Raw genomic sequence first — 14,880 nt, forward strand, 5'->3', positions numbered from 1 at the left:
CGCGCCCCACGCGTCCCAAATCTCCTCGCCAGACTCATTTCATTTAATTTATTCTTTTTTTTCTTATTTCGTGTTTGTTTTTAGTGGTTTCTGATTTTTATACATGCTTCGTTGAAATTTTTAAAAATGTAATACAAAAAATTGTCTTTAGAAATCATGCGGAATACACATTAGATTTTCGCTGCAGAATGTGTTTGAAGATATGCAATCAGACTATCCTATGCTTCACCCCTCTACCTCTCTTTTAATAAGAGGGAGTGGCCTGCAGTCAGATGAGGGTGGCAAACTATACTCACCGTAGATCTGCCGATTTTTGACTACAAGCGGCTATTCACTTTTCTTTTTCCAGACTAATCCTTTTGAACTGTGGAGGAGGAGGGCCTCAACTGAAATCATTTCAAATGCTAAAGCGTAATTTAGAGAGAAAACTTCAGAACTTTGTCTCAATGTTTTATTGTTGATATCGTTCGTTTTTGTTTTTAATCAAGAGAACTAATGCAATTCTCTGGCAATAAAGAACCGCATCGGCCAAATGTGACGCATAGTTTGACCAGAGCGAGTTTTATGTACACAATCATTTCCGCTGTATGCCGATGTACGCCATTTAACTCGTCTCGTCACCATATAAAATTGTGTTTGATTTCTATTTGCCTCTTTACGTAATTTCGATAGCTCAATAGTTACGTCGTTCACTCAAAAGTTTCTCTGTCGGGAGCAAAAACAAAAAAACAAAAGAAAACTTGGAACAACACTGTAATCAAAAATCGACTTGATTGGAAAGTATTCCAAGAAACAAAATGGATTTAGCAGTGTAGGCCCCTGCGGCAGGTGATATGCTATTCCCGTGGGTCTCAATAAAAAAAAAACCGTTGAAATCCAATTCAATAGAACGATGGCCATCACCCTCCGTATCCCTCCCCTCTCGAGTGTGTATGACCCTCCCCAGATTTATTTTTTTTATTTCAACTTTTATTTCCTTATTTTTTTCAGAATTTGTTTGCTCGTTCATTTTGTAAAACTGTGTGTGAGACCTACTTCGATCTTGTGATATTGAAGGCCATCATTAAAAATGCACGTATCCAAACTGTGTGTTGAGATGGCGATCGACGCGCCATCTGGCATTACCCTGACGGTAATTTGTGTGACGTCATTGGCTTTCTCGAAGCAATCACGTCTCATTACACAATCAAACATTTCTCGTATTTTGGTTGGTTGCTAAGACATTCGGGGTCTTAGCAACCAATTTCGTAGCTGCAATTCATTTATAATGTCAGTTTGCCGGCGGATGAATGGGACTTGATTTTATTTTTTATTATTGAATCGCGTAAACTTTGTGTCGCGCTCCAGTAGATTAATCTTTCGCTTAAAAATAGCATTCGATTTTGGTTGCAATGAGTGACCACAGGTGGCACTGGTATCAGTGCAATCTGATCAAACTATTGTGTCATCAGTCCGCCCTATTTACATTTTAACTACAAAGAAGACACAAGCGAACGGGCAAGTAGCTAAAAAATAAGAATGGAACAATTTTGGGAGATGCCGAATCACAAATGTCTATTTATTAATAATGAATAAAAAAATTCCGGTTGATGACCCCTTTTGAGATTGGCTACAGGTTGATGACGGTTACACGTTTTTATCTAGGCGTTGTAAGACTATCGTAATCCGCATGTACGTCGTCGCTTTACTTATTACATTATATATCAATAGAAATATCGATCGAATCGATCCACCGTCCCATGTCATAGAATCGCAAGAATAGTGCAAGAGAGAGCTGCGTTCGTGTGTTATTACATTCTAGCCGAGAGCTGGATTAGCTCCGCCCATTTGTAAATGCTGTAAATGCTCATACACAAAATGTGTGTGTCTGTGTATTATATTATACCCTACTGTAATTTATTGACTCGCATCGATCCAAAACACAAAAAAAGAGAGAAGTAGCAAAGGACTTCTCAATTTAGGACTTTCGCTTACGTAGCAAAAATTTTTTTTTTGTAGCTAAACGTTAAATAAAATTGTTGAAAAATAAAGAAACTGATAGTGATGGGAACAACTGCATTATGTGCCGAGTAAAAAAAAAATGGCCGTAGTAAAAGAGAAAAAAAGTCGACAAAGATATACGACCTTGATATTGTCGCGAAGAGATTCGACCTTCACCGCCATAAATCAAGCCGTCGAGCATGGCTATAATTTCTTTGCATTTTTATCTTTCAAATATATCACGTGACCTTGATCCGATTGTCAACTTTGTTGTGTTGCAAACGAAAGGAAACATTCATTAGCAATTGAACAGATGCATACCGTTTATTGATTGATCATTCAAATAGCCCCAGGGAGGTTAGAGGGTTTAGAAGACGAAGACTTCTTTCCCCTTGGTTGCACAACGGCATGTGTACATGCATGCACATCAAGAGAGTACAACAGAGAGAAAGAGAGAGAGAGAGAGAGTAGATTGAATTTCCAGTCGATTGGAAACACCGGGGAAATAGCTCTTGCTCGGGTCCTGAAATAACTCGACTGGCGCTCACACAGTTGTAACTATACATCACTCGGTTCCATTTTTACATTCTTTTCCCATCGCAGTTCGTCGATTATTTATCGATTGATCTTTTATATTGTTGTGTCTCTGATGTGTTTACACAAATAAATAGTTGAAATGGTGTGCTGAATATCAAAAACTGTCTCACAAAAGAATTGAAACAACATTGAGGGAGGGGCATTGAACTATGCATCATGGTGATACCATTTAATATTAGGAGATACCCCCCATTGTTCACCATTTCATGGCTGCTGGCAACTGCCGAAAGGCATTTGACCTTTTTTGTCGCGCCAAGTTTTCTCTATCTCCAGCCAGTACAATTTGTTACCGCTAGATGGAAGTAATTTTATACTTATTTTGAAGTACAACAAACCGAATGCAGACAACAACATTTAGGGCAATGACTTATTGAAAACTATTGTTTATGATGTTTAAATGATTTGAAAAAATTGGCTTCATATACTAATTATTTTACTTATTATTAAAAAATTTCAAATATGAGCAATGCCTATAACATTTCTTCACAAATGCAAGTGACTTTGTAAAGAGATTAAACTATGAATTTATTGTTATCCATGATGTTAGTGTACCTGTGTTAAATTTTGGGGTTGATAAACCTTTGTAATGCAACAGAGTCAATTAAAATCACTATCTGAATCATGTGCTTTGCGGTAACGCAATCGCCTTATCCGTTCTCGTTTCCCCATTTGTAGTCATCAATATCGTTAAATGATGTGCTGGTATAACTTGGCCTTTTTTAATTCGTAACTTTCTAAACCGCCTAATTTCCAATAAAAAGTGACCTATATTTTTCGTGCCTGCTAAAATATCCATAAGCCGAACATGTCTGTCGCTATGGTGATGGAACCCTCATACGGAAGAGAATATTCTAAGACTGGCGGCTGCCAGGCTTTCTAATCAGCTGTTGGATATTGACCTCGTTATCATTTAGCAAAGGAGGTGTTAAAGCGTCGGCGCAAATATATGATTATGGACAGACTATACCACCCGACGACCTCAAAATCTCATAAACAAGTGCAACTCGTAATATTTTACATTATCCACAAAAACGAATTTGATTTCGACAAGTTTTGGTGTTGGCCAACGCATTTAATGTATCAAATCGAAAATGAGATAAGGTAGATGCAACCTTGAAATTTGTTTAACTCCAGGTATTCAGTTCAATGTGGCACGACATACACGTCAACCGACTTTTCTCCTATTACTTTGGAAATTGGTTAAAAGCTTTTGAGGATTAAGTAGGAAAAAAAAGACAATTTCACAACCTTCCTGATAGCGTTGCGAAGACTGTCTTTTAACACTTATATACCGTCAAGGTAAATGCCATCTGCACAGCGTACAAGCCATTAACCTGTAAAGCTTATAATATACCAGCTATTATGTCTTAATGTAACGTGTTATAAACATTGAATGTATTTTGGACATTACAGAACTTTTTAATTTCAATTCTCGCTCGGCTATCAAAACCATAAGTTGGGCAAACGATTCAACTCAAAAAATAAATTACGAAGCAGCTTCGTTGTGTTCACAATTTTGAACAATTTCAAACCTCGCTATAAGAAGGGACTAAGCAATCAGGTTTGTTCTTCTTACGTTTCTCTTGTAAAATAGCTTTTCGGAGCAATAAGCTGATTACCATGGCCCCTAACTAGATCATCATTGTGAATATTAATCCAGTTGTTTAATTTGCACGTGGTAATAAATTCAACCTGTATGACAGCAAGCAGCAAAGCGATACCCGACAGCCATCCTGTTTTAGGTTCCAACCAGCGAGCGAATTCTTCCGCGCAACCGCCACTCGCTATGTTGCCAGTATCAGGATTGCGACATTCGTCAGGTAAAACTTTATTGAACGACAGGTAATCTTTCCAGTCCGAAGGTCCACAACATTGAATCTAAATCACCAATGAACGTTAGATTGAATAATTTTAGTTTGCAATTCAATGATTACATCCTCCTGGATGATTCGAATGATGCGAGCAGATCTTTCGTTGTAATCCATTTCGTGAAACAGGTCCCAAAATCGTTGTTCCAACCAAGGAAACAAATCCGAGTGATAGATTCCATGATTAAGCGTGTAAGAGATTCCAGCTAGGCCAAGGATAACCGAAATCCCGCTGCCCAGAGCGAACTATACGTTGTTTCCAGAGAGCATTTTGGAATAATAAATAGAAAGGAAACTTTCTGATTATCAATAAACGATGACAAGTGAGCTAGGCTACGGTATATGCTTGTTGCCATGTTGTCAAACACGTATCGTTTCAGATATTCAACCAATACAATTTAAACATTCGTCATTCAAGATTAGAGATTTGGTGCTATAGATCCACATCGCTGTGATTTAATAAACATATGAACAGCGTAATCTTAGCCTAGTTAGATAAACTTTCAGCACAACAACTTAGATCACCACGGAAATTGATACTGAATTGCTTTGCCACCTTGAATTGTAAATTTTCATTATAAGTTTAAATTTCCCTTAAAAAAAAAATTAGACTGCTATTATTTTGAACCGATTGGTTGAATTTTGAATCGATTTGCTAGTCAAGACCATATTGAAAGAGCCAACTACAAGAACTCAAAGCCATTGTCCTGTTTTTCATCAACCATGTTTTGTTTGCGCGTAGCACAAGGATTATACGAGAGACTTAGGTGCTTAGGTGCCTATTATTATTTCAGTTGTGCAATTTAAACAAACCAATAAAAGAAGTCGACAGTGCTCAGCGGCAGTTGCCCAGACTCCAACGGCGGATGTTGCCATTGCCAGACTAGACGAGGTGATCAGAATGTACGGTCCAGTCCACATAACTTTTTGAGCTTCCAGTTCATACACGTAGTGCTTAAAGTCCCATTCGTAACGTAGCCACAAGCAAAGTCCCATGACAGCAACTGCTAAAAACTTTTGATGGGTTAACAAGTAGTCAATTAGATCGAAAGCGAAAAGAACCTAGATAAAGAAAAGTGTCAACGTGACGTGATCTTACCGCAGACAAAACCATCAACGCGTGCAAAGCATACCCTAGGGTGGTTTTTCTCATCGTGATTCGTGAACTCTTAACGTCGGCCGTAACTAACGAATTTGACTAGTAGATTTTCCCAATTTATGGCTTTCGGGTAAGACCTATTGACGAACTTTTTAGAAGCAATCAGTGTATTGCTGTCGATTTTAATCGCATTGTTTTGAAATGGAGGTGGAGTAAGGGAACGGGGAGGTGGAGTTATTAGAGAGATATTGTGATATTCTTATTTCTTAAAGGTTAAAGCTACGCGTCTGCAGTCACATGATGAACTGTGAATGGTATTCTATTCATATGAGTTTTCTTTAAAATGCCGCGCCATTCGAAACACGAAGTCACCCTCTTTTTTTTCAATGTCTAAACTGTCTATTGCAATGTACTTCGGTTTAATGTTTTTATATGTCGTGCAGCGTCGTCAAGTGACACTCCACAACCCAGTTAGGCCGGAACTAATGGTTCATTCATTAGCCTACATTTTAATTAGTTCTATGAGGGTGCGGAATGAGAAAAGCCTATACGCATTGCGCAGTATCCGTCATAAAGATTTAGATAAGCGAAATATCTTTGGGAATAAATGTTCATGAAAAATTTGCAAGTTTCATAGTCAGAGTGGCGTCAAGTGAGACACTTTTTGGTTTTCTGTATCTCTTGAAAACAAAACTGAAAATTTTAACATAAAAATTATATAGGATTGTAGCCTACTATCTCAGCTACTAAACAGAATTTTTTTTTCATGAGAAAAAATTAAGTTTAATTGTAATAAATTGTAAAAACTAAGGTCACTTTTTGTGTTTCAATTGCCATGGTAGCAGGGCAATTGAAACGGTGTGTCGAGGCAATTGCAACGTGGTTTTTACCATAAGGAAACTTATTCTTTATATACCAACATAAAACCAAAATTACGATATCTCAGCCGCCACAACTGCTAGTGTGATCAAATTTGACCACGAGGTACAATGCAATTTATAGATTTTTTTCATATGCTTATGGTATATCGTACTTAAGTTTAAAATAATTTAATTTAAAAAATCCCGTTAAGCTCTATGCTTTTTTAAATAAATCCCAAACAGCTAATGCAAGTATTATAGTTGTGTTAATATGATGATTTACATTTTTCGAAATGAATTACATCAAATACTTGCAAAAAAAATGCACCTACTCGGAGGACAGGGAATATTAACAAAGTGTTTCAATTGCCCCACAATAGGGTCATCGTTACATTTAATTATTTAAAATTATTTAAGGATGCAGAAAAAAATAAATGACATTAAGTTATAGAAAAATGAATTTCAAATCGTTTAAAACTAATTTTATTATTAAAACGTACCAATTTGGGGTTCAAAACAAAACAATTAAAACAGCAAAATTAACAGACGGGGTAAAAAAATTGTTTTTTCAAGATAACTTAAAAAGTTTTAAATTAAAAAACTCGTAAATTTTTCTAAACTTGTAAACCCCGTCATTCTATTAACCCTAATTTTTTCAAGAAAATTCCTCTGATACGGCGCGAGAAACAATTTTTTTTTTCAATTGCCCTGTGTCTAAATTGACCCCACTGTCCCCTAGATGACTAAAAGATCGTTTAAAATGGAACCCAATGTGCATTAGGTTGTTTTCCCCAAAATGAGTAACGTCTTAGTAAATGGTCGATTGTCATTACAAGCGCTGTGCAATATCCGAAATATAATGTTGGAAGGCAAAACAAATGGCAGTGGACAGCACATAGAGTCTAACCATAAAAAAGACGGTTAAATGGCGTTCCATACAAATGGACAGAATTTGGGTAAACGAAGTAAACATTCGGTACTTTTAATTAGCGATTATTTATTTTAAACGGTCAGGACATAAAATGGAAATGAATGCATGAAGAAAAACTACAGTAGAAGTAAATCCGGTGCACTTTCGGTAATTTTTTTGTTACGGAAAACAAGGTAGACCTAGGCCCTGCCATTTTTACCAGTGAACAAAGAGCGTTCAGTGAAAACCGTCTAATTTGTGGTTGACGGATCGACGAAAATATGGTGAGCAAACCGTGGAACACTCATCTTCCTTTTATCCTATTATGAATACAATATATTTGTAGATATACATTTTCGTGTCTACTTTTTGAGCATTACCTGAGCTTATGTCAAATACCCGTCGCCCGTATTCTCTTGCGAAACAGCACTGATTGATTTTTATCATTAACCATAAGTTACGACAACGCCTCCTTATTGGATGTGTTGACTAGAAGACAGCTTGGTTAGTAAATATGGGCTCTAGTTTTTCTCGTGCGTCATCGATAGGCTACAAAGTACGAACGGAAAGTTGTTCAAGAAGTGCACGATAGGGAGCTATCATGCCGTTTTACGTAATCAATCAATAAAAGCAAAAGTATACTGTGCACGCCTATACTAACAAAGTGTACACCAGTCACATGTTATAATACAGTGCAATGTTTGAAGCAGAGATTACAGCTCAAAATCGTGAAGCAATTTCTATCCCCTCCCCCCATCATCCATTTTTCTAGCTTATAAGTTAGTGGGTATAGTTTAACAAAGAATGATATTGTGGTATATTTTCTTTGAAGGAACTCTCTTTCTTGTTTTAGACGTTGGGAAAGTTATAAGACGCAGTTTTTTGAATTGGCGTGGATGCAATTTTCGATGTTGAGTAAGAGGACAAGCTATAACATCGTCGCAGAAAAGTCGTATAATTTATAAAGGATGCAATAAACGTTATGGTGGTACAGGGTTGGCAGGAATATGTTCTCCATTTGCTAAGGCTTTAACTTTCTTTGACTAAAAACATACTTGTTTCCGTTAACTGTAATGATTCAATGTTTATTTTCAAAGCGGAGTATTATAGCCATCTGGTCATGTCGTAAGCAACTGATAGCTATCTTAGCTGGAGTGTTCCTTTGGAATTTTTCCCATGTTAATAATAGCCTCTGTTTAATTTAGACTATGGGTATTGGAGTACCACAATTTTTTACGAGCATAAGTGTTGCGAAGCGCATATCACGATATAAAAACTACCAAAGAAGAACGTGATAATGGCAACTATATGCTAAAAAAACTTTTTTAAAGGGCAGTTTTTCTTCAACTATAGCCATCTAACGCTTGTGTTAGGCAACTATGCATTGTGTATCCATCTTGGATTCCTCCTCTTCCATATTGTTTTGATTCAACAAAATTAGTACTGAAAAAAACGTTTTAAAGAAAAATCGATCAGAAATTGATCACATTGACAGAAAAGTTCAGATAAATTTAGAATATTTAATTTTACGTTCATTGACGGCTGACGCCCTGACGGCACGGGAAATCGGGATTTTTTAAATAAACTGCCGCATTTATAAGTGGCAATGTTGCTGATTGCTTGTTATGGGACTTATGGCGGTGAAAAAGCCCGAAAAGACTCTCTTGGATCATCGATCAGCAGAGTAGTTATAGAAATTATGTTACTGACTTTCCTTTTGTGAATCTGTATTTTAGATCATCTTAGTCTTTTTAAAATTTACGTTCATATTTTATTTCTCCATTTTAAATGAAGAGTATTTAGATATTTATTTATGTTAAACAAACAGTGCAATTGGACTTTGATGCCAAGATATAATTTGTACCTAGTTGAATTGATAGATACACATTTTATTGGTAAAATTGTCCGCTTTACAATAAGTAAGCTTTCTTATTGATTTGACTTTGAAATCTGAACAATGCTTGTCATAATCGAGTCCACAATTGGTGGAAATGTGGCTGGATACCTGCAGTGTACCGTCACAGGTAATGAAACTATAAGTAGCCTGCTGTCAACATATTGTGAAGCCAAGGTATTCATGTTCACATTATAAGCATGATTGGCTTTGACTTAATCACTGTTATTCACAGGGAATTCAAGTAAATCAAAACTTTTTACTTCGGGACCAAAAAGGAGTTGTGCTTGACAGTAGGAAAACTGTGTCAAGTAGTGACATCAAAGATGGGGATACCCTCTATCTTGAAATCAAAGGTAATAGCAATGTGTCGCCATGAATATAAATGGAATTAATTCCTGAATCAGAGTTATGTAACCTTTGATGCAGATTTAATCGTGTATCAATTCTGAAACAGGAATGCAAAATGGCATGTTTCGTTTTACCAGCTGGTGGTTGCTGGCTTTGGGATCAATCTTCATTGCTTTTGGTGGCTTTGCAATTGTTGTTGCCCTACATCTTTTGACTGGACCTACCCCAATTGAGGTAAGACTATAAATAACCATTTTTTCTTTAGTGGACAAAATCATGGGTGTATTTGGAACTGGTAGATCTGAGTTATATAGTACTGCATTTTTAGTCTTAAGGGAAATCATACCATAGAAGAAGGTAACTGTTTGAGAAAGTAATCTGGGCCAAGATTAAAGCGTTTAGAAATTTTATCTGCGATCCAGGAAGACGCGTGTGGGATAGATGCGTAAACGCCAGGCACACCATTTTCACCGCAACCAATACCCCAGGCCACAATTCCAACTTGCACGTAGCGGGGTGGCTTTCGTTCACCGGGTATGGGGCAAACCAAGGGTGATCCTCCATCCCCCTAGAACGAATATTGCACTTGAAAAGCCAAAAACGATGTGAATGGGAAAATCTCCTTACCTTGCATGTATCTTTCCCGGGTTCTCCACCGGCACAAACGAAGCTTTCATGAAGCTTAAAAGCCTGTCCGAGCCTAGTTTTGCGCAAACTACTCTCACATGTAGGGTGAGGAACCAATGGAAGTTCGATCTTCTTCAAAACATGTTGATATTTTCCTGCTTGACCTGTTTCGGCAAAAATTCCTTAGCGTAACAAGAGCTCTTTAGGTTAGTTACCAAATAGCGAAGTGTTCATACCGAATTGATCCTTTCCCCAACCGGTTGCAAAACAGCGACTTCCATCGAAGACTTGATTTGGTTGAGGAATACAGACAACGTCGGCTTCGGGTCCCAGGTCTACAGGTTCTGCAAGGAAGAGTAGAGCTACATCGTTAAATAGCGCTGCGGAGAAGTACTGTTCATGAATAACTGCGTCGACAACAAGACGGTCCTGATGCGGGAAAAATTCATACGCTGACTGGGTATCCCATTCGCCTACACGGATTTTGAGGCTCTTGGGGTCTTTTCTAAAAGTAGTAAATTACGTAAAAGATTAGCGAGAGAGAAGAAAAAAATTGCCTGCTAATTAAAATTTACCCGACGACACAATGAGCTGCCGTGAGTACAACGGATGGGTGAATCAATGAGCCACCACATTGGTAGACATCGTTCGTTTTGCCTGCTGCAGAAACCGTAGGCCGCAGGATAGCAACCATCCAAGGGAATTCTCCATACTGTGACTCGTTGTCTTTAAAATTTGTGATGCGAACATTAAGGCCATCACCGTTGCGTACACCGCAGGTTGAAACGTATTTAGGACCCAATGGCACGGTTGGAACGATTTCCGGTATCGGTTCAGGTGTAGGCATTTTGCAACAAACTTCGATCGAACCGGGGCAATTGCCTCCAACCAGTCCGTTGGGCACGGGGGGAACGTCCCGCTTTCTGATAGATTTGGCTTCTATCGTCACATTTCTTGTGGGTGGTTTTTTGCGTATGTCAATAATTCCTGCTCCATCTGTGATAATTTGACCTTCGTTGCAAAGATAATACGGTACGCAGACACAAACGCCTGGATGAGGAGAGAATTTGCCAGCTGTTTCCGGCCCGCTACTCAAAATTTGAGCAACTACTGTAGAATCGATTGAACTCTCTGCATTTATGCAAAGAATGCAAAAATATAATTTCAAAAATTCTTGTTGGAAGTGTTTGAAGCGTCCTTACCTTGTTTGATGTTGGCAATTTTGCTCTCGTCGGGCGAATTGCTTTTGGCCTCTGCAATTGGCTCTACCAAGGCCTCGTCGTCAACAGGTTTCTCTTTATTTAACCACCAGAATTCGCCATCTTCCTGACGTTTGATACGAGAAGCCCAACAACAACAACCTGTTAGGACGACGAAAGTGACCAATACCTTAAACAACATTCCGTAATCGAGTGCCAGTTGTCTTCCCAGCGTTTGCGACTGGAATGGTAGAGGGGATCCGGTGTTAGCTGCTGATATACTGCATGTCAGAGAGCCGAAGATAGAAGCCAGGTAGAAGCACTAGCGCCATCACCGGTCTGCGGCATCCATTTGCTTTTTTTTTCTTTGCTTTTCCACATCTTTCGGGGTGCTGTGGGTTTTTCAAGGTCTTTTGGTCATGTAGTTCGTTTTACTAGACGATGGACAGGTATTCGTATTAGAATCGCCCGACTCTCTCTCCTTTCCTGGGGAAATCCCAATCAGATCCGTGAGTTTAACATTGAACGAACTTTTCTGGGTTGGCTAGCAAAATATATCATACGACATTCAGCTGCGTTTTGTAATAGGAATTGGTTAATCTTCGTTATAATAGGATGCGACCAATCTATTGACAGGAACTACCTTGAAAATTTTCTTTTATTTTGATAACCACATATCATCGAAGTAACAATGCAGTCCGATCGCTCGAAATGCGTGATTGAAACCGCGCAATGTGACCTTCTCTTTCATGCGAAAGGAAGCCATGAACCGACATCCGCAAAATAGAAAACAATTATCATCCGGCTTCTCGAACAGGAATTGTCATAATGTAATTTGTGTGGTTGTTTTGTGGGATGGGTCTCTTTTGTCTTTTGTCTTTTTTAGTTTTGTTTTTACGAGCTTCGAAGTAAACGACCCTGAATGCGTGAGAAGGGAGAAAGTGGGTTTTTGTTTGTGAACTCCTCCTTGCGTTTAAAATTTAACTTTCACTGTTCATGACGTGTCGCGTAAAATATTCGCCACTTACCAAGGTTACTGGAAAATCCAAATTGTGTCTACATGTCTATTGAGTTTGGCTATCTTAAAAAAAAAAAAAAAAAACACGGATGAAATAATCAGTTGTGCATTGATTCTCAATAACAGTACGGTGTCGTCCTTGATGGAGGTTCGAGTCATACAGCCGTTTTCGTTTATCAATGGCCTGGACCCAAATGGATGGGAACAGGCGTTCTCAAACAAATTGGCCTTTGCAACATAGTTGGTAAGATTTACCATTTTGGCAGACATCCCGGTCGTTCCCCTCAACCGTAACCGACATGATTGCCTGACCCGATTCTTCCCCGAGCACTTTAAGGGTGATTCTAAAATCGAAAAAATGTCTTTGATGTAGGTGACATTGCGAGTTTTTACAACAACGTCAGCGGGGTGGACGCCTTCTTAACACCATGTTTGACATACGCCAGCAGCCAAGTCCCTTCTGCTAGTCATTTAACCACTCCAATATACTTTGGCGGTACAGCTGGATTACGATTACTGAAGTACAAATCACTCTTTTCTCCAATCATGTTATTTTTTTTTTATTAACCTAGTTTCTTTGTTTTTATTTTACTTTTATTCAGTATCAGCCAACCAAGTGCAACTACTGTTTTACTCGACTCGATTCGCAATCGACTGAGTCGATCAGGCTTTCGATTCGAGTCTTCGTACGTTGAAATATTGACAGGAATGGAAGAAGCTCACTTCAGTTGGATTACCGTCAATACTCAACTGAGAAATGTTGGACCTGATCATCGAAGGATGTACTTGAGGGAGAATTCTCAAGGTTCGTACTTCCGTGTCCTTATGAAACCGCGAATGCGACTTTAATCGATATTGGTTTGATATCCAGAGACGGTTGGTGCATTGGATTTAGGCGGAGCAAGCACACAGTTGGCTCTAGAAATGTCAAGTGGTCACGAAACCATGATGAATTCGACAAGCAAGTCGGGTGGGATGTGGAGAGAGGATGACGTATCCAATTTAGAATTGTATAGTCAAAAATACTCTGTATACAGCCAGAGTAGTTTGTGTTATGGCCTTTTGGAAGTTATCAAACGCTATCAGTCAATGCTCATCGTCGAAGGTGAAAATAATGGATTGAAAATATTGGAAAGTCCATGCCAACCTATAGGTCACAGCATGGTGGTAAAAGCCAACAATGTCTTCAATTCACCCTGTTCCGAGAACCGATCGACCAATGATCAAGAATGGACGTTGAAAGGGACCAGCAATTACCTAAAATGCTCTAATATAATTGAGAGCCTTTTCAACGCTACCTATTGCCAGTCACATTTTCTGCCTGAAACCTGCTTCTCCAATCAAGGCCAGCCGTCGCTTGAAAATCAAGACTTTTTGGTTAGGATATATACAATTATCACATTCTTGGAATTTATAACCAACTATTTATACGATAGGCATTTTCCAGCTTTACAATTTTGACAAGAGAATTGAACGTTACCAACAGTAGCTCATTAGCGAATTTCCGCAATGCAGTCGAATCAGTATGCAATATGACCCTGGATGAGATTTTGGACATTCCGTTAACGGGTAAGTGACACATATTTCTGGAGACTGAACAGTGAATGGAATATATATATTTTTTTTCTTCTAGTTCCCAATTCATCCTTCATACCGCTCCTTTGCTTGGAAACACAGTACATACTGTCACTGCTGACTTCCGGATATGGTTTTGATGATCACACCTGGCAGGGACTTCATTTTGTCAAACAAGTAATTTACAGCATTCATTTTGTAAATTACCATATGCTAAAATTGTTTTAAGCAGATCGATAACACGGAACTTGGATGGGCGTTAGGTTACATGACGGAGAAAACGAACCAAATCGCTGCCGCAGAGGCATCTGTTCTACTAGCTACCCCGATCTTCATCGCCCTTGCGATTCTATTTAGTCTTTTCCTGGGGGTTGGCTCTCTACTGTCGTACCATGCCGTGCGGATGAGGCGCTCCGCGAGTTCATATAGCAGGTTGCGCCATCATACATACGGGTCTTTGAACCTGTCACTCTAGAGCTATTCATTAAGGTTTTTAATTCATTTTCTCCTTAAACGACTCTCGCATCTTGATCCCCTTTTACGGTAGATATGGTTTGTTCAGTTAACCACAGCCATCCTCGATATCCTCTTAGGGCACTGCTGCTGAAAATCGACGATGAATTGGAACGATTCCTGCCTATTTTTGATTACAACGAGCAAGAGATTGCTTGATTCGCCACGTCATACTTCCTTTGTACCAGACATGCATTTTATTATCATAACGGTGGGTACAAAACTCGTGCCCAATAACTGTATTTTCACGAAGCCAGTTCTAGCTTTTTTTCTTCAATTGTCTGCATTTACATATTTTATTGATTGAGGAATTTTTAATAAACGTGGATTATTTCCCGATATCCATTCGGTGAAAATCTTCCGGACTGAACAGTAACACCGTCCAAATC

The 14,880-nt window shown here is 38.6% G+C and overlaps 3 protein-coding genes across 7 annotated transcripts; 1 reads left to right on the forward strand and 2 right to left on the reverse strand.

Moving 5' to 3' along the window:
* Nucleotides 1-3,950: 3,950 nt before the first annotated feature.
* Nucleotides 3,951-5,700, reverse strand: LOC116927394 (tetraspanin-2A). Its single transcript, XM_032934406.2, has 5 exons — nucleotides 5,545-5,700; nucleotides 5,259-5,459; nucleotides 4,512-4,691; nucleotides 4,270-4,455; nucleotides 3,951-4,208 (listed from the first exon to the last, which is right to left on the reverse strand). The coding sequence occupies exons 1-5, from the start codon at nucleotides 5,596-5,598 to the stop codon at nucleotides 4,104-4,106; spliced, it is 726 nt and encodes a 241-aa protein (XP_032790297.2). The 5' UTR covers nucleotides 5,599-5,700; the 3' UTR covers nucleotides 3,951-4,103.
* Nucleotides 5,701-8,933: 3,233 nt separating this feature from the next.
* LOC116927395 (ectonucleoside triphosphate diphosphohydrolase 1) lies at nucleotides 8,934-14,867 on the forward strand. Of its 5 annotated transcripts, none has more exons than XM_032934410.2 (11): nucleotides 8,934-9,385; nucleotides 9,444-9,564; nucleotides 9,666-9,793; nucleotides 12,530-12,647; nucleotides 12,777-12,924; nucleotides 13,006-13,208; nucleotides 13,275-13,780; nucleotides 13,840-13,972; nucleotides 14,037-14,155; nucleotides 14,211-14,467; nucleotides 14,526-14,867. In XM_032934410.2, the coding sequence occupies exons 1-10, from the start codon at nucleotides 9,272-9,274 to the stop codon at nucleotides 14,451-14,453; spliced, it is 1,833 nt and encodes a 610-aa protein (XP_032790301.2). In that variant the 5' UTR covers nucleotides 8,934-9,271; the 3' UTR covers nucleotides 14,454-14,467; nucleotides 14,526-14,867. The 5 variants fall into 5 exon arrangements, with proteins under 5 accessions (XP_032790301.2, XP_032790300.2, XP_032790302.2 ...); XM_032934409.2 differs by having other exon boundaries at nucleotides 14,572-14,867; XM_032934411.2 differs by having other exon boundaries at nucleotides 14,211-14,410.
* On the reverse strand, nucleotides 9,636-11,655 carry LOC116927397 (phenoloxidase-activating factor 2). The gene is made up of 5 exons (XM_032934413.2): nucleotides 11,389-11,655; nucleotides 10,762-11,317; nucleotides 10,423-10,691; nucleotides 10,187-10,350; nucleotides 9,636-10,127 (listed from the first exon to the last, which is right to left on the reverse strand). The coding sequence occupies exons 1-5, from the start codon at nucleotides 11,585-11,587 to the stop codon at nucleotides 9,900-9,902; spliced, it is 1,416 nt and encodes a 471-aa protein (XP_032790304.2). The 5' UTR covers nucleotides 11,588-11,655; the 3' UTR covers nucleotides 9,636-9,899.
* Nucleotides 14,868-14,880: the final 13 nt, after the last annotated feature.

The sequence above is a fragment of the Daphnia magna genome, linkage group LG7 (genome assembly GCF_020631705.1).
Source record: "Daphnia magna isolate NIES linkage group LG7, ASM2063170v1.1, whole genome shotgun sequence".
In the NCBI taxonomy this organism is placed as follows: Eukaryota; Metazoa; Arthropoda; class Branchiopoda; order Diplostraca; family Daphniidae; genus Daphnia; species Daphnia magna.